The sequence below is a fragment of the Aquarana catesbeiana genome, linkage group LG06 (genome assembly GCF_042186555.1).
Source record: "Aquarana catesbeiana isolate 2022-GZ linkage group LG06, ASM4218655v1, whole genome shotgun sequence".
In the NCBI taxonomy this organism is placed as follows: Eukaryota; Metazoa; Chordata; class Amphibia; order Anura; family Ranidae; genus Aquarana; species Aquarana catesbeiana.
In genome coordinates, this window is record NC_133329.1 from 273,621,548 (window position 1) to 273,641,490 (window position 19,943).

General features: G+C 38.3%; 1 protein-coding gene across 2 annotated transcripts in view; it reads left to right on the forward strand.

Moving 5' to 3' along the window:
* Positions 1 to 19,943, forward strand: part of NRP2 (neuropilin 2) — a 190,604-nt gene that overhangs the window by 118,165 nt on the left and 52,496 nt on the right. For both annotated transcript variants that reach the window (XM_073633367.1, XM_073633368.1), the window contains exons 9-12: positions 431 to 774; positions 930 to 1,074; positions 14,534 to 14,638; positions 18,058 to 18,198. In XM_073633367.1, coding sequence (XP_073489468.1) covers positions 431 to 774; positions 930 to 1,074; positions 14,534 to 14,638; positions 18,058 to 18,198 — 735 coding nt within the window. The remainder of the gene's footprint in view (positions 1 to 430; positions 775 to 929; positions 1,075 to 14,533; positions 14,639 to 18,057; positions 18,199 to 19,943) is intronic.

Here is a 19,943-nt window from a genome sequence, read left to right on the forward strand (position 1 = left end):
ATTTATCTCTGCTATGCTGGCCTTTCTATGATTAGGTTTTGATTTTTGACTGTTAAAGAGATGTATCCAAACTTCCTGTCCCAGTGACAACCATGCAAGAAATAAGAGGTGCTGTAGTAAGGAAAGAATGGCTAGCACTAAGAGCTGTGGCAGAAATTCTACCCGTTTTTCACTCTCCCATAAATCTCCTAGTACTGCCTATCCCCCAATAGAGACACAGATGGCAATAAAAAGCTCTCAGAAGTTCTAAACTTTTCCCACTCTATTCAAAGCAGGAAAAAATTGGGTGGAGTTTGACTTAAAATAAAAGCAATGCTTTTCTTTTATTTATTGTGCTATATGTGTAGTCTAGTTTATTGTCCTGTAAAGTTAACTGGTCAAACATATTGGGATTTTTCACTCTAATCATCTTTCTCTTATGGTTTTCTAGATTCTCCTTGCTCTAATATGTTGGGGATGATGTCAGGCCTTATTTCAGACTCCCAAATTACAGCTTCTTCTGCCAGGGAATACCTGTGGCAGCCTGGTGTAGCACGATTGGTCAGCAGTCGATCAGGCTGGTTTACTCATATAACTGCTGAAGATGCAGGAAAGGAATGGCTGCAAGTGGATTTGGGTGCAGTGAAAACCGTTAAAGGGATCATTATACAGGGAGCTCGCGGGGGAGACACCAGCACTGAAAATAGAGCATTTGTTAGGAAATTTAAAGTCGGATACAGCTTGAATGGAAACGATTGGGAGTTTGTGAAGGATCCAAAAACAGAGCAGGCCAAGGTATGTACAAATATTTATCATGCTTAGAAAACTAAGAACACTTTCAGCTATCTTCTCTTTCTAAATTTATCAGTGCAAAAAGGTATATTTTGTGTAAATAAATTCATTCAATTGCCCTTTTTATGACTTTTTATGTCTGCTCTATGGTTTTGTAGTTGTTTGAGGGCAATATGCACTATGACACGCCAGAGGTCCGAAGATTTGAGCTAGTGGCTGCACAGTTTGTCCGCGTTTATCCAGAAAGGTGGTCTCCAGCTGGCATGGGCATGAGGATGGAGATACTGGGTTGTGACAGAACAGGTAAGGACATTTTATTAATAATAAAAAAATACTGTATATATATATATCTATATCTATATATAGATATATCTATATCTATATCTATATATAGATATAGATATATATATATATACATATATATATATCTATATACATATAGATATATAGAGATATATATATATATATATATATATATATATATATATATATATATATATAGATATACATATATGTATATCTATATATATATATATATATATATATATATAAAATTTTAATATGTCTTAATTACAGAAATTATCTGCCAAATCATGATCTCTGATGGAAAGGTGAACTCTTATCCTTGACAGATACATGAGTCAAATTCCGAGCAAATTTTCTTTCAAAAATCTGAAATTTTGACCAACCAAGCCTTCAATTTCACCTCATGTTGCTACAGAAAATAGTTTTCATGGCCGGGAATCTTCTTTCTTTCCTGGGAATTTTCCTTTCTTGTGCTCATGTGCATTTCTTTTTCGATTATATTTCTCACACGATTCTCCCATCATTGGTTATAAAATCGTTTGTCTTTCAAAAAATTTCCAACATGCCCGATCACTCAAATTTGATGTCCGCACTCAAATCAGTCTTTGCTGCGGCCCACTAAAGGCTCAAAATCCGAAGAAAAATTCTTAGATAAGATTTGCGAAAGAAAATTCTTTCGAAATTCGAACCCATGTATGGCCGGCCTTAGTGGAGTTTGCTTAATTCACAACAACCTCAGCGAAACACAGTTGAATCTTCAGTAAGACATGGCAGGTCTTACAAGGTTTATTCAGCTCATCAATAAAACTTTTTTAGTTCACATATGTTTTTGGGTTGTGCTGCTTGAGTCATTTGCTTCAGATCACATCACAGCATTTCAATGGGATTGAGGACAGGACCCTAAATTGTCCATTCTAAAGTATGCGATTTCCGTAAAGATATAGCAATCTAAAATGTTTAAGGTGTTTCTTGTTAAATTAGAAAAAAGAGTTGGGGGACAGAACCCCAAATAAGTAGTCACAGCAGGACCATACAGCTTAGTCCCGTGATTAAGCTGCATGGTCCTGCTGTGACTTCTTATTTGGGGTTCATTCCCCCAACTCTTTTTATATGCATTTGGGTCACTTGGATCAAACCCTCCATGGGGTCAGCAATTACCAGGGATGCTGTCTTGTTGGCCTATTAAATCCCAACAGTGTTAACCACTAGTGAGATATTGGCTAATTTCCACTTTTTCTTATATATTCTTGTTAAATTAGACTGATTATTATTGTAGCATAGATGAAGCTCAGATCACAGTTTATAAGCAATTCATGCAGAAATCCAGAATATTCTATGGGTTTCCAAATTTTTTCTCACAACAGCATATTTGTAGCTTAGATATATTTATAGCTGGGTAGACAAATTCCATTTTCCATAATTCAATATATTCAGAAAGATTTACTTTCTCCTCAGTCTTTCATGTTTACTGCTAAATTTTTAATATATCAGTCTGGTATACAACGTCATTTTTATTCTGTTGTATTTAAATCATTATGCTTCTTCTCTTTGTTTCCTTGGCTCTTAAAAGGTGGTTGTTTTGCATGTGTTCTTATTATTAAACTGTCAAGATAGATTAAACGTCAACTGTTTGATATAGGCTAGTAATGGCTTTCTTTGTTATTATTATAACACTGTTATTATTGTTTTTAGCTTTGTGTTATTTATTTCTTAACCAGGAAATTGTACTTTAACTGCTGCTAATACATCTTCATATCTTTTGTTTTCCTGCTGTCTTCTGTTTTTCTAAAGACGAGCAGCCTTGAGGTGTACATACAGTCCAAACACTGTCTTTATATAGAAACTGTATTTATTTCCAAGATGTGTTAATATCATCCAACTCACCCTTGAGCAATTTCCCTTTCTAAGTGAAACAAAGGCTTTATTTTTATAGCCTAACTACAACCACCCATTCAAGATACCTGGGTAGGCAAGCTGGGCCAGAAAATAATATAGATCAGAGAATTCTTTGTGATATTGTATATTGAAAGAAGCTTGCTTCAAAATGTGCCATTGAAACATTGAAAACCAATATCTGCTCTCCAGATGTGCTTCATGGACAGCCTCTGGAGCTTTCCTTCAGCACATCTGGGAAACACATCTCCCTTGACTGCCTTTACAGGAAATAAAGAAGAGTAGTCCTTATAATATATAACTCTTCAGTGGTCACCCTGAGCACATAACTCATTCTCCTGTATTTGTCATAACATTGATGCAGATTTATAGTTTTTGTTAGGAAATCTAAATCTTTAAGATTTAAATAAATAAAAAAAAGTAAGCAAGATACTATTCCCTAGTAGAAACTACTCTTTTGACCATTTACGTGAGCACAATTTAGATAGTATCCTAAAGCTATTATCCAAATGGTTACTCTGGGCTACAAAACAAAAAAGGCTAATGTATAAGGGATTGAGGAAGGAAATCTGGAGAAACATGGAGCAGTTGGTAATGGCTGCCAATTTGACTTAACTTATACTGAAAGATCAATCAATGAATTGGATCCCCATGCTCTTTTTTAATTGACATTATGCTGCTCTAGACCAGCCCTTTTCAACCAGGGAGCCCATGCACCCTGGTGGGCCTTCAGATTTCTTCAGGGATGCCTTGGCAGAATGCCTAAAAATTGGACAAAAAAGGAGGACGTTGAGTGCCTGCACGGCATCCTTGTTTGCCCATTCACTGGCTCTCTCATTAAGCACTGGGGTCACATTAGCTGAGTAAGGGAGAGAAACATTGCAATACCAGTCAGTACCAGTGTGCATAGGTGTGTATGGTTTGGAAGAATAAGTCATGTCGGGTGTCCTACATGCATGGATGTTGCTTTGTTATGTAAAACTATTTATTTTTTACATTTAAGAATTGGGTTCCCTGAGATTGTGCATAATTTTAGGGTGCCTTGACTGACAAAAGGTTGAGAAACACTGCTGTAGACACCTGGATGATGGTACCCTTTTCTATGAGCTCTTCCTCTGGTGACATATGATTATATAGTACAAGCTATTGGGGGCAGCATACTACCTGCTTTATGCTGAGAGCTCCCTTTTAATTTTACAGACGACCAAACAAGAGAAAAGAAGGATTGGTTTGGGTTTTCCTGAACTATAAAGAGCCTTTTGACTCTCCGTAGCATCCACTTCACCCCTTAACACTACAGTTTTCTTGTTGAATTTAGCCACCAATGCCCAGATGTTAAGGCTTGGCACTGCCCCTACCCTGTACCTTGCTGCCTTAGGTATTGGCTTGTGCTATTATGGAAAATAGAACCCTGACTGCAAGCCGTGTTTGGGCAGATTTTTGCTAGTAATATAATCAATCTGTGTACCACTAGCAGCCTTCTAAAGCTCTGCCAACAAAGAAGAAATGTCCTTTTCCCAAAGGTATTTAAAACAATCCTTCACTTTGCTTGCACTGGTCTCCTGAGTCAAATAAAAAACATTTCTTTGGCCCTGGTGATCACAATAAAAGCAAGTTATTCCTTTATCTCTAATTAAAAGCAGTTAGAAACGAGCCATCTATGAAAGACCTAAGTTTCACTGATTGCATATTATAGTTTATAGCCTGTACTAATAAAATGTGTATTGATATTACATGGGACAGAATAAGAAGTACTTAGTTGCAAATGAAGGTTGTCTATTCGCAGCTGTGACATAATAGTTTCATTCCATAGAATACAGAGACATACGAGTGCTGACTTCTTAATCCTGCTTGTCCTCACCTTATTCTTACTTTAAGAAAATTGAAAGCAAATCTCTTCCCTCGATATTACATGCCAGTTTTGATCTTTGGACTATGTGAGTGAAGTAGACAACTGGCACCTCCACGTTCCTTCCTTTTCCGCAAGTTTCAGAAATCAGAGTACAGCTGCCAGAGGTTAATGGCTGGCTAACTCTAGGCTGAGGTTCTCGATGACTAAAGGTTGAATATATCAGATGTCTTCGGGTCACTAAAGGAAGAGACTCTTTGGTCATGGTTTTTAACTCCCTAGTACGCTGCTGTCTAATGTTCCACTGGAGACTGTAAAATTCCACATTGCTTTGGTTAGCAAAACACTAATCACTCATCCCTAAATGACCTATATCTTCCTTTAACCCATTTAATGGGATAAAGAAGTTTATCAAGCATTGAGTCAGTATACTGTGCGAGGAAAAATATATAACCTCCTCAGGTCATTCATATATAGAATGACATGGAATAACCTTTAAAATTAGGTGTTAGAGTTCTGGCATTCAAAAATCAATTATAATGCCTCCTTTGACATTTCAAAAATGCTGTCTATAGTAAGTTTTATGGTAGCTTCAACAATTTGTCATTTTAATTTGGTTTGCACCACATTTAAAGGTGTGATTTTCCTGCAGTTGTTTGTGATTCTTCTCCTCCCACCATAGCCCTAATGTCATGTTCTAAAGTTTGCAGTAATTTGTTTATTCTTCTTCCTGGAGACCCCACTGGGGAGATTTGATGGTATCATTTGGCATTGTAACCCTCATGACTGTTTAGTGTAACTAGAAAAATTGGGCACAAAACTGGAGTTGTTGCCCATAGTGAATAGTCAGAATACTAATCTAATTTTTAATACAATGAAAGAGGAAACCTATGGGCAACCACAACCAGACTAATTTGTGCTATCCCTGTTGTAAGTTATGTGCAGCCAATAGGATGCATAAATTACAAAGAAACAAAAGACGTGTTATAGATAAATAAATGTGTCAATACCCAAAATTGCAGTATCCAGTATTTTTGGGCTTGTTCATTCCGTAATGTATTTTTATTCTCATGGAATGTCATCTATGGTAAATGGGGCATTTGGGTAGATTGTTCTATTGTAAGATAATAAGATGTGTGCATTTGCCAAATACACCAAATGTATTTAAAGTTGTTCTGTAACATAACAATTACAGAGGACTATGCTTGGAGCAGTGCTATTTTCCTTGATCTACAAGTGTTGTACTTTAACTTTTTTTTGCAATAACAATGATGTTCTACTTACCTGCTCTGTGCAATGGTTTTGCATAGAACAGCCCCAATCCTACTCTTCCTATGTCCCCTGCCACACTGTCTGCTCCTCCCCCCTGCCAAGTGCCCCCTTAGCAAGACGATGCTATGGGGGAATGCTTGGTTAAGGTTAAGCTAACCATAGACAAAAGGTGGCTGTTGAAGATCTCACATCTGTAAGTCCTGTTTTGCCAGGTTTTGGCAACTGAGACAGGAGGGTGCATGGTTGATTGGAACTTTGTACGCACATATACCCGCCTTCCAAAATTTTGGGGTATCTTTTGGATGACATTTGCTCTCCATCTCTCACCTTATTTTCAGTTGGATGTACTCAAAAATAAATAGGGAATATTATTCCGAGGTTGCTTAAATGACTAGAAAGAAGTGCCCAGACAAAATAAAATGGCAGCTGTTCAGAAATACTGAACACCTTACGACTCATTCTCTAGGTCCAGCTTCCCTCTGATCTGTTCCGCTTCTCTGAGTCATGCCCTGCATCTGGTATGGATCTTTTTTGAAGTTCCTAGTGTCTGCTTTCAATTATGGTACTGCTGGGCGTCTCAATCTGGACTTTCTTTTTGCTGGTCTGTGCTCAGAAGGGGGGCTTTCGCCTTCGTTCACTTTCTATTTCGCTCACTGCAGTCTGCTCATTTTTTTTCCCATGTTTCCATTATCTCTCACAAATGTTCTGTGCTGTGGTGAAATAGGGAGAAACACAGACAATTCTGTCGTCACACACCAATCAGCTGCTCTTACAGCTGTACATAGTAAATATTTTTTTTGTCAAGATCTGCGTGTGGTTGGAAATTTTAAAAAGAAAAACTACTAGCCAAAGATTAGCTACAGACAATTTGACACCTTCAACACAGGTTCCATTTGTTCGCTGTCGTCTAGGTTATGAGCATACCTTTCACAATAGTAAGTTTTACTTCATGAAGCTTTTCACATTCAGGTGTCATTTCAGTATATTAACCTCAAGGTCTCTGTTAATGCTGGTATTAGAAACTACATTAACGGGAATATTGACCTTTCTACAATCAAAATTCAATTAAATGCACGTATCAGTAGGGCTTACTGTAAGATGACATTGCTTTATATTTTTAGTAAAACATTCTCTGGAAGCAGAAATGGCTTTTTTGTTGGGGTTATTATTGTTATGGCTCCAGATAAAAATTCATCTGTGTTTAATGCACTGTCATTACCAAGAAGGCACTCAAGGTTGATAGATTTGATCATGTATTCCTTTACAAATCATTGGACCACTGAAGATCCCTTGTTCAGCTGACCTGCACATGCATGTTTTTTTGAACATGCTCAAAATTTTAATGAAGCTAAATTACTTTCCAGATGTTTTTTCTCTGCTATCGTAGTCCTTTTTGCTTGATTCATTATCTATCTTGCTCTATAATTGAATAAAAGGTCTGTCTGTGTGTGTGGCCTTCTTAGAGCCCAAAGAACTATATTTTTTGTTTGGTGAATATTGACAAAACTTTCTTTTGCCAGTCTCCCAACTCTTCCTGTGTTGTTTTTAACAAGCGTGTTAGCATGATAAATAACCTAATTAGATGCCCACTTGGTTTCTGCATGGGCCCCTGCTATTCCAGTGTTTTCAGTATTGAAACATAATTGTCTGTAATAGGGGTATTACGATGATGTGAGGAAGTTATTATAGGCGTAACAAGTAGTTATTAAAAAGGATCCAGGCTAGACAAAAGGAAATACTTCTGAAAGGGAAGTCTGAAAACATAACACAGGAAAATTCTTAAAGGTTGGTCTCCATTACTGATTATTCATGAATTGTATAAGATGTTAAAGATGTTAGCAAAACAACATCATTTCATGGTTATCATGTTTTCCCTTTATTAACTCATGTTTATGTAACTAAACATACATAGTGTATTTAACAAGAATAGGGCTGAGTTCCACTGTGAAGCTGACCACAACTAACTTGTATGTGGCTTTTGCCATCCTCTTATCGAAGAACCCCATAGCATTACTGTACATCATAAAGCCACATATATAGTAAAGGCAGTCTGTGATAGCTGTTTCTGCTTGCTTCATTTCTGAGCTGTGGTTATGAGGCCTATAGGCATGTGAATGGCAGGCTTCCTTTCACAGGAGTTATTTATAAAGCTGGATAGATGTGGTTCTTTGGAAAAGGAAATGCCTTCATCACCTTCCGCTTGTTAATTAGCAACTATTCCTGGCCAGTTCCCATTCACACCAACCGCCTCACTCTCTAAGTATGTCTCAACTAGGGATGGGCGAACGGTTCGGTCCGAGCATAAGTTCGGGCCGAACTTTGGTTCTTCAGACATTCGACAAACAACGAACATTATGCAGTGTTCATGGCAAATTTGAAAGCCGCGGAACCCTGTTAAAGTCTAGGGGACACTAATATGAAAAACCAAAAGTGCTACTTTTAAAGGTTTATATGCAAGTTATTGTCATAAAAAGTGTTTGGGGACCTGGGCCCAGGGGACATGTATCAATGCAATGATACATGTCTGGTATGGATATTAAGGGGAACCCTGCACCAAATTAAAAAGAAAATAGCATAGGGGTCCCCCCCAAAATCCATACCAGATCCTTATCCAAGCATGCACCCTGGCAGGCCGCAGGAAAAGAGGGGGGATGAGAGAGCGCCCCCCCTCCTCCTAAACCGTACCAGGCCACATGCCCTCAACATGGGGAGGATGCTTTGGGGTCCCACATCGCGGGACATTTTTATTTTTTAAATTTTTAATAAAGGACTTGCCCCAAAGTGTCTCATTTCTTTTTTACTATTTTTGACACTTTTATTGTGAAATGGTAGAGGTACAATGTACCTGTTACCAATACACATAGGGGGAGGTTGGGATCTGGGGGCTCCCTTGTTAAAGGAGGCTTCCAGATTCCGATAAGCCCCCCGCCCGCAGACCCCCACAACCACCGAGCAAGGGTTGTGGGGATGAGGCCCTTGTCCCCATCAACCTAGGGACAAGGTGCTTTGGGGACCCCAAAGCATCCTCCCCATGTTGAGGGCATGTGGCCTGGTACGGTTCGGGGGGGGGGCTCTCTCGTCCTCCCCTCTTTTCCTGCGACCTGCCAGGTTGCGTGCTCGGATAAGGGTCTGGTATGAATTTTGGGGGGACCCCTACGCCGTTTATTTTTTTATTTGGCGCAGGGTTCCCCTTAAAATCCATACCAGACCTGAAGGGCCTGGTATGGATTTTGGGGGGACCCCCACGCAAATTTTGTTTTAATTTTTGGTTCGGGGTTCCCCTTAATATTCATACCAGACCCAGAGGGCCTGGTAATGGACTGGGGGGGGACCCATGCCTTTTTTTCAATGAGTTTTATCTATATTGCCGAGACCCGACAATTCATTGCAGCTGCGATCAGTTTTAAATGACTTTTTTTCCTTTAGAAATGTCATTTTGCTGTGGTAGTGTTCTAAACATGGGAAAAATGCGCCACTTTACAGGCATACTATAGACACCCCCCAGGCACGATATTTAAAGGAATATTTCATTTTTATTGTTTTACTTTAAGCATTATTAAAATAATCACTGCTCCTGAAAAAAACGTCCGTTTTTAAAAAAAATTTTTGCATTGATCCATGTCCCCTGGGGCAGGACCCTGATCCCCAAACACTTTTTATGACAATAACTTGCATATAAGCCTTTAAAATTAGCACTTTTGATTTTTCATGTTCGCAAGTTCTGGTGTGACCTGAACCTGGGGGGAGGTGTTCGGCTCATCCTTAGGCTCGGTTCACATAGGGGCGACTTGTCAGGCGACCTAGTCGCCTGACAAGTCGCCTCCCGTTCTGTGCTACGGAACCGTTCTAATAGGAGTGACGCAAGTCGCTCCGACTTAGAAAAAGGTTCCTGTACTACTTTGGGGGCGACTTGGGGCGACTTGCATAGACTTCTATACAGAAGTCGTTTTGCAAGTCGCCTCAGAAGTCGTTTGCAGGTCGCCTCGCTGAGGCGACCTGCAAGTCGTGCCGCCCCTGTGTGAACCGGCACTTAGGCTACTTTCACACTGAGGCACTTTACAGGCGCTACAGCGCTAAAAATAGCACCTGCATAGCGCCAGTAAAGAGCCTCTCCTGTCTCTCCGAGGGCTTTCACACTGGAGCGGTGCACTTGCAGGATGGTAAAAAACTTCCTGCAAGCCGCATCTTTGCAGCACTGTAAGTGCCCCTGCCTATTGAAAACAATAAGGCTGCACCGCCAGAACAACCGACATAGCGCTGCTGCAGCAGCGCTTTGCGGGCGGTTTTAACCCTTTTTCACCTGCTAGCGGGGGTTAAAACTGCCCCGCTAGCGACCGAATAGCACTGCTAAAACAACGCTAAAAATAGCGCCGTTTTATCGCAGATGCCTGCCCGCCCCAGTCTGAAAGTAGCCTTAGTCTCTGCTCACTGAGTTCAGTCTCACAGCAAATATGGAATTCAGCATCAAACGTAATTTTTATAAACAATATTTTGACGTAAATGACGTTTTTCTTTAAATAGGATTGTTAACTCCTAAAGAATAAGAAAATGTTTTTCTGAAGATGTTCACATCAATAGTGAAATCATATTAGTGGAAGATTTTAAAATATTTGCAATTATACTTTTTATATTAGACTGGACAAGTGCTTATATGCTGAACTAGAATTAAACGGCAGGCTGTAGCTGTAATGTGCTAATTTCAGCTGTTTGGTTTTTTTTTTGGAAATCAAAAATGGCAGGCTTGGCTGTATCACATGTTATATCGCATTAAGGCCCTGCTACTAATTACCAGGTGAATGGAATACAGGAAGGTTAAATTATAGTATGTCATTTGCCCATACCAATCAAAGGAACAAGTTCTCTTTATGACCCATGTCCTCATCTGCTGGAGCTCTTCGACCTTTTCCCTTGCTTTCTATAATACACTTCACTTGACTGGCCAATTGCTAGAGCCATGCACTGTCACATGGGGACAAGGTGAAAGCCTTAGCAATGTGTAAGCTCTTGACTCAAACTGGTACATAAGTTACACAGGGCATTATATTTGGGGCAATAGTGGGCAATATGAAGTATAGGGCAACATGAAAAGAGTAAGTATTGATGGGAGGGTGTGGGCTATAAAGAGAACCTGTAACCCATGAATTGGAAAACAGAAGCTCTTCTGCTTATTTTTCTAGATGTGAGGAACCTAAATAATGGAAATGGGAAACCTGAGTAGTTCAGGTGCATTTTCATTGCATACTTCATTTCAAGGCCGACTTTATGTTATGAGTTACATAATGTAATACACTGGGTGTAATTAGGTAATTTGATTGAATCTCTTTCAGAATATGTGTGGAATGATAAATGTAAAATAAGGCCTAATACTTGTAGAATGACAGTATAGTTTTGCTTTGTAGTAGATAGCTTTCATAGCTATAATAAATTGATACAGAGAGCATCAATATGACTACAAATGGATTAAGCTTGCCAGATAGTTACAATTTACATTGCACCTAAATGCTTCTAATTGGTTATCCTGGGTATAAAGTTGCTTTTTATTCTTCGATAAACATAAAAGAAAAGCTTGTGGTGTTGTGGGGCTGTGTTGCGACACAGGGATTTTAGATATAGCTCTTTTGGTCTCTATATGTGTATCTGTTATAGAGATATCTGACTGCAAGCTCTACAAGAGCAAGAAGACTGATGAGAACTGTTCTCTATAAAAGCACGACAGGCAGTTATTTATAATATTAGCAAAATTGTACTCATTCATTAAACCGGATGAGTAAGTATAGTGAAAGAAAAGAATTGTGTGTTCAGAATGGTAGTATAAGATGAATGTTTAAAGTATATGTAAACCCTAACAAATAAATTCTCTTCTTTAAACACTTTTGGTCTGTTAAATATACAATGAGAAGTGTTTTGTTATATCTGCGTAATAACTGCCAAAAATATCTTTTGAGAATGTTAGAAATTCAAAGCTCTCCTGTGTTATCTAAAGGACTCTAATTAGCCCTCCCAGTTCTTATCTAGAAAACAATTAGACCCTATGTTGTGGAGATGAGAAGTGGGAAGGTTGCCTAAATACAACAGGGCAGGGATGACACCATTCAGTCCACAAAATTGCTGTGTGTTGTCAGGCCACAAGAAATTAGGACCTGAGTGCATTTCAAGCAGATTAACAGGTATTTATCTGCACTAGCAGTGTCTTTAAATGCATGAAATATGGGGAAATGAGCGTATATTGCAGAGATGTATTCATGTTGCATTTTGTTCCTCAGCATAGACTTTAAGTTTTTTTGACACCTTAAGTATTCTAATTTTTTTCTTAGCAACAGTTTACAGCAGACAATTTTGAGAGTATTTATTTATCTATAGTACTAAGTGAGTTTTTTCTTGGCAGTTGTAGCAGGAAAGAAGCTATGCATTCCTCAGTTAGAGTGTGACCAGGTGGCTCTTTTATATACTGGACATTCCAGTCTTGTCTTACATTTATGCACCATTAAAACCTCAAAACAGTACATGGATGCCCACAGGAGATTTGTTAAGCCATCCCTAACATTTTTTCCACTAGGGCAGACATTATATTTATTTGCCATCGCGTTTAATATTGGCATTTGGATAAGGAATATTTATAGATATTTTTTTATTGCCTAGCTGAGGACATAGGATATGCCATAGGGGTAAAGAGAACGGAAGACTCCATTCTGGAGATTATAAGAAACAGATCCCTGGGCCAGATAGTGTTAAGTTTTCCCATATGAGTTGTCCTAGACAAGAGTCTGGAGGTGCACACTGGTCTAATATTGTATTCTGCTGTTTAGTTCAGTTCTGTTAGTTCCAGCCATCTCACCAACGGAACAAAAATTCCTTTTATAAGCGCACCGTCCAACAATTCCTTCGGGCTGCGTTTGAAGTATCAGGCAGCACGGATACTGAGTATATAAAGATACATTCTTGCCTGTTCAAATGACATCTTCGTACAATTTTATCTAGGATACACGTGGAATGTAATTTCAGACTATTATAACGAATCTTTCCCTGTCTGTTTCACCGATTCCTTCTTCCCCTACCTCTCTTTTACTTGTAGTGATGATAGTAGAGGATAGAAGAGCAGAGAAAATGCTCAGGGCATGACACAGACTTAGTTGGAGTTAAACATATATAGGCATCTGGAGAGATATTTCTACTTTAAAAATCAGCAACCTGGCATTAAATTGAGAGCCATCTGCTAATCCTAACTGCAGAATAAATACATTACCTTTTATAGTATTGCTTCAGTCTTTCAAATCCATTGGCAAACATGAGATCTGCAAACTAGAACAAAGACTGACAACTACCGTTAGTTTATAACGAAACTTCTTACCAAAGAGGGAATAAGGATCAAAGCGTCCTTTTTTTTCTATTTTGTTAAAGCAAATTATCCTCACATCAGAGATTTTGGCAGGTTTTTGTTCCATTCAAGTTCAGCTTTCATTGGAGTTGGTTTCTCAGTGTAGAACACATGGATGTAATAGTCCAGTAAGAACATTAGTTAACTCCTTCAGTACCACCACAGATTTGTCTGGCTTGTTAGAAGAAAAACATGACAATAGAAAACTAAGATTTAAAAAAAGACAACACCTGATTGGTCACTGTGTGGTTGATTTACTAAAACTGAAGAGTGCACAATCTGGTGCAGCTGTGCATGGTACCCAACCAGCTTCTACCTTCATCTTGTTCAATTAAGCTTTGACAAAAAAAGAAAAGAAAAAACCTGGAAGCGGATTGGTTTCTATTAAGAACTGCACCAGATTTTGTACTCAAATCAACCCCTGTGTGAGTATTTAACTCCTTTGTTCGTATTTTCGGTTTACCCAGGTTTTACCCCTCTTAGATGCAATATGCATAAAATAACAGTTTAGGGTATCTAGATTCTGACTTCAAAGATGCTTTTTAGAATATTGGAGAGGGTTGTTAATATATATATATATATATATATATATATATATATATATATATATATATATATATATATATATATATAATCATTACTGGGCATTTGTTTGCTGAAAATGGCAAACAATCTTTTCAACCAAAAAGTTACTTTGAAAGCAAGCAGCCATTAGTAACATTAGCAGACTTCAAACTATGTTATGTAAGGGTTGTAATATTAGACATTGGCTTCAGTGGGAGGCGTTGATGTCTTTAGTGAAACAAATGGATAAGTGGGCAAGTATGAGCAGCAGTTGTTGTCATGTAAACACTTCATAAGCAAGTTAGGACCTTTTAAGAAAAATGGTATTTAGGTTTACTAATGTTGTTCATTTGTTGGAAATGTACCCCTCAGGTTATGTCAGGATTAAGCAAATGAGTCCTAATTGAATTTGCATTAGTCATATAATTTGTAAATGTTGTCGCTTGCATAATATCCTTAAAGCATTGCTTGTCACAACTCATATTTCACTTTTTTTTTGGCAGAAACCAAGCCTACCTCAGAGACAGTGAAGCCTACTATCAAAACTGAGGAAACTACAACAATTGTGGTTCCAGAAGAGGAAATTAGTGAACCTACAGGTACTGAAGGTAACTATGCTTTTTAGAATGATTACCAATTTTTATTCAACATAAAAAGCTTTATTTAATGCACGTTTTACATAATTATAGTTTATCCAAAAAAAAAAAACTCCCTACCAAAACATTGCAAACTGCAGTAATTGTACAAATCTAATTGGTTTTGCCTTCTCCATTATTGTTAGCTTACAGGGAAAGTCAGTGCTCATGATTAGCTATTAAAGTGCTACTAAACCCAGGACCCTGCATTCGCTATATCTGGTCTCTCACAGTACACAGAACATGGAAATGCAATAGCTTATTAAATAAAAACTGCTAAACACCTTTTCTTATCTATCAGCAGTGAGAGCAGTCTTTGACTTTTATCAGTGTCTGGTTAAAACTTGTAGAAGGAGTTTTCACTCTGCTCTGACTGTCCTATAATGCTGCAGGACCCCTGACCCTGCTGATTGGCCCTGGGCTGATCACATGCACTCTCCCAAGAAAAAAAAAACTCTCTTGCAATACCCCCTAAACTAAGCATCTGAAGCTTGTCCCCTAGCCTCTGTTCTATCAGGAGATGGTTTGGGGACAGTGGAAGAAGGGGAGGAGCAGAGAAGACAGGATCAAACAGCTTTTTTACATAATGCAGAGGATTAACCCCTTAGGTTCCACAGTGAGTATAACAAGCATGCATATACAGACTGATTTTATTGTTGTGGGTTTAGTAGCACTTTAAATCAAAGCTACATATTAGCTTCTATAGATGTATTTAGCCTATATTTCCATTATCCGCAGCCTCTACAAGCCTCTGTTTAAAAAAAAGTCATAAATTGGAATGTGATTGAGTTGTTTCATCTGATGACTTATTCTGTATGTAAATGAGCAGCAATTTTGCCCAAGTATAACAAATGATAGAGCAGCCTTTCTCAACCAGGGTCCAGTGGAAACTTGGAGCTAGGGGTTCCTTGAGATTCTACACTGACCGAAAATGTAAGGGGTCACTCCAATTTTCATTGTCTGTGTTCTTTTCTGGCTGTTATTATTATTCATGTAGCCTCCCTGGTGGTTTTCCCGAGTGTGGCTCGGGGTTAAAATTCAGTACCATTAGCGGTAACCCCGAGCCACACTCGGGATCGCATTGCAGGATCCTGGGGCGGCGTTACTTACCTTGTCCCCGGGATCCTGCGATGTCCCCCCGCAGTGTCCGAGGGCTCTGTCCTCCTCCGAAGCCTCTCCGTGCCAGGCTCCGTTCCCTGCGAGCGGCGCGACGCACGGGGGCGGAGCCTGGCGGCAAATTCAAAAAAATGTCAAAATCATAACACATACAGTACTGTAATCTTACAGATTACAGTACTGTATGAAATGATTTCACATCCCTTTTGTCCCCAGTGCTCTGGCCCATGCCCTGCATGCAGTTTTATGTGATATATACTGTTCTTTCTGCCTGGAAACTGGAGATTGTCCATAGCAACCAAAAAGTGTCCCTTTACGTCAAAAGTGGCTTTAGACCAGCTAGAAAACAGCGATAGTAAATTAGAACACTTGCAGAATTGAGCGATAGTGAATTGTGGGGAAATTTATTTTATTACTATTTTTTTTAATTTTTTTTAATTATTTATTTTTATTTATTATATTATAATTTATGTTTTTGTGTTTCAAACTTTATCATACCCAGGATATCTACTAGGCTCTGGTTTGGACAGATTTAAGTGTGTTATTGTTAAGATTTACAGACCTACAATATAAAACGCCAAATTTCCATGCAAAATAATTGTACCGCTTTCAGCACCTAAAATCCGAAATAATCATACCGCCAGGGAGGTTAACTTAATTAGGAGTAAACACCATTCTTTATTCTTTACATTAAAAGTCTCTACAACCTGCTGATCATGCTAATGTAGCATGACCTGTAGGTGTAATCATTTTAGTGATGGTTCCCTGAGTCCTGAAAACTATTTCAATAGTTCCTCTATAGTAAAATGGTTGAGAAATGATTGATTAGTTTTTTTTTTTTTTCAGTCCAGCTTGATTAAGGTTTCAGGTTAGCTAGCCAGTCTTCGGAGCATTTGCGATAACTTGCTTCTGCATATAGAGATTGGAAACATAAATGATCGAGCTACCCAATTCATACCAAATGCATTGCTTTTTTCAAAGACAAAATTGGTCATACAGTATTTGAAGTGGCTAAAGATGACTATGAATGGAAAGTGGTAGTTATATAAACCAATTTTAATGACATTATGTAACAATACAAAAACTTTTGTATACAACTGTTTCTAATGATTCAGCAGAGACATGTCATTATCTTAAGTTCTTTGAAATAGGAAGTACATCCAACTGCACTAAATGTGTCATCATTTAGCTGGAAAAATGTTCCCTCTTTTATAACCACTTTTCCTAAATATAAGCACACAATACAATCACATTATACCTTCTGCCCTCCCTTGAACCCCTGTCTTGTATTGCTCTTTCTTACCATTGTGGACTGGATGGCCTTATTATCACACTTCCAAGATAAGAATTAATTGCCCCACAAGGCATGCAGGGGCTGGAAGCAAAAAGACTAAGAGACAGTGGGGTTGATTTACTAAAACTGGAGAGTGCAGGATCTGGTGCAGCTCTACATAGAGACCAATCAGCATGCAGGTTTTTTTGTCTAAACTTAATTGAACAAGCTGATTGGCTACCAGGCACAGCTGCACCAGATTTTGCACTCTCCAGTTTTAGTAAATCAACCCCCACGCTCTTAGTCTAATTCAGTACACTTTTAACTGACAACCAGAAGAGAAGAGCAAACTAGTGCCCTGACTACTAGCAGATTGATTTTCATTCATTCAGATTTTAGTAGCAGGTCAGTAAGGTGGAATTTTTTACTATATACAAGAAAGCATTACTGACAACCTGCAACATGATGTGTGGTTGACTTATGTGCCGTCCATAGTAGCCCTGCTGCTCTATACGATGGCCTATACTGGCTATGCAGAAATACAGACCTGAATACAGTATTTCTTTCAAGTCTTATTCTAATTCTGTTACATTGACTACTACCCAATTAGCCAACTAGCCATTATCCAACTAGCATTAAGAAATTACATATTTGTAAGTGGGGTTATGTATGCACGAAGAAATGAGCAAATAGCTTTGTCTATAAGTATGTTCCTGTAATATTTTCCAAGAAGGCATTACTGTATGGAGTTTTGTATGGAAGATTCAGTCTGATTATGTGTGTCCCAAGGCTCTCTGTCTTTGTTTTGTTGGTGGAATTAGGTGGGTTTCAGTCTATCAAAACGAATGTCAGATTTAAGACATGTGAGCCAACTAAAAGGATCCCAGAAGGCAAGGATTTCATACACCACACAGCTTTAGCAATTTAGCAGTGGATAATAAAGAAAAAAATGGATATAATAGCATCATTAAAACCTGTCTACTTGTGTTTTCTTACCTTGTAGATTGCCAGGTCCCATCAGGATTTAATTGCAATTTTGACCATTCAGAAGATGTGTGCAGCTGGACGCATGATATCGAAGCTGATTTTACGTGGTCTTTCCATCCTAATAGTCCATGGATGGGGCATTCAAGCTCTGTTCCTGGTAAGTACAAAATTCAATATATTGACATGTAACAGGTCACTCTGAGGCTAGGAAAAATCCAAAATGCTTGTGCATTCAGCTTACTCTTCAGACGCCAAAATCTCAAAACAGTTTATACCTCTTTAGCATTTAACAAGTGCACAGTATGTTACATACTGCACAAGCTTCTAGAGTACAACACAATATTTTTGCATGGCCTAAACGGTGATAATTAATTCTAACATAATACTATTCATAAGTGTCCCTTATGGATTTGTCACAAGGATATACTTATCAGCATAATCCATAGAATGCCTTAATCATGGTACTATAGCAACCAAACTTTTGAACTGTCATACGTAGTGTTATCTATATAAGGCAATGCATACTGTTTATCTCTGCCTTGTACCTACAGAGAAATAGTCTCAAGAGCAACATCTGAAAAAACGAATGAGTAATGATATTACATTTTTCATATTAAAACTACAAAAATTCAGTCTGATCCACTAGAACATAATACATTGTGTAATGATGCTGCAAAGCATCTATATTTTCTTACATTTTATATAAAAGATAAGCAGTCTTATTCAACAAGCAGTGCTCACTTAACTTTAGTTACCTACAGCCATCAATCAGAATTCACACTAAGTCAGAACAGGACAAGATTAATTTTGATTTGTTGCTATAGCCATCAATCAGAATTCATGCTGTTCAAGTCACACCAGGACAAGATGAATTCTTATTTGTTTCTATGACTATCGGTCAGAATTCATGCTGTTCACACAGTATGACAAGATGTATTCTGATTTGTTACTTTGGGATACTGGGGTAAAAAACAAATAGAAACTAAAGGGTCTGCTGTCCAAAAGTGAAAGCATATAGAAACTAAAGGGTCTTCTGTCCAAAAGTAATATTTTATTAAAAGATAGATCTGGTAGGCTGAGACTTGAGTATTGTTTCTGCTCCCACCCACGCTGGCATGCTCCTTCTTCTCTTAATACCTTCTTATCATAAAATAAATAATAGATCCACCAAAGACAGCAGGATACATTTGGAATGGACCTGACCGGTATGCAGATCTGTGAATTCAAAAGCAGAGATCTGATCCCACTGCCAGAGTCCCTGAGAAGTAGAAGAAACTGTTAGATGGTCTAATTCTCCTGTGTCGACCAAAAACGAAAATATCTATTTTTGTTGAAAAAAAAAAAAAACTCTGCTTGTCATTATTATAGACTTCAAGATCAGTAGCAGACTTATTTGCACCTGCTTCCTATGTGCTAAGTGGGAGGGAGGGTTTGCCTACCATAGCAGGTTCAATGCTGTAAGAAAATTTGCCAATCCCATTACAACAGTAAAGGACAAGCCCAACTCCCAATGGCCTGCTAAGTAGTAAAGTAAGAAGAAGGACATTCCTGGAACATAGATCTTCAGAAACAAGTCAGTAGCAGTAGTTCCCTTATTTCTTATTGCTTTTAAGTGATGTTTTCCACAACATACAAAATAGATCATAGAAGCCTTTAAATGATACAGGAACTCAGAAATACTGGCACTTCGGTAAATGAAAAAAAAAAAAGCTCATGTGTTTGAAGGAATACACAGAAAAATACTGTTTTATATTCCTAGGCATGTTAGGTGTCTTTTGAAGTATTCTACCAGTGATAAAGGGGTCAGCAATCCATTTTTGGAAAAGGCCCCTTTGCAGTGAATAGGTGCTCACAGCAACAGAGAGAACACTTACCAACAGTCTCTATAGAAATTACTGCCTG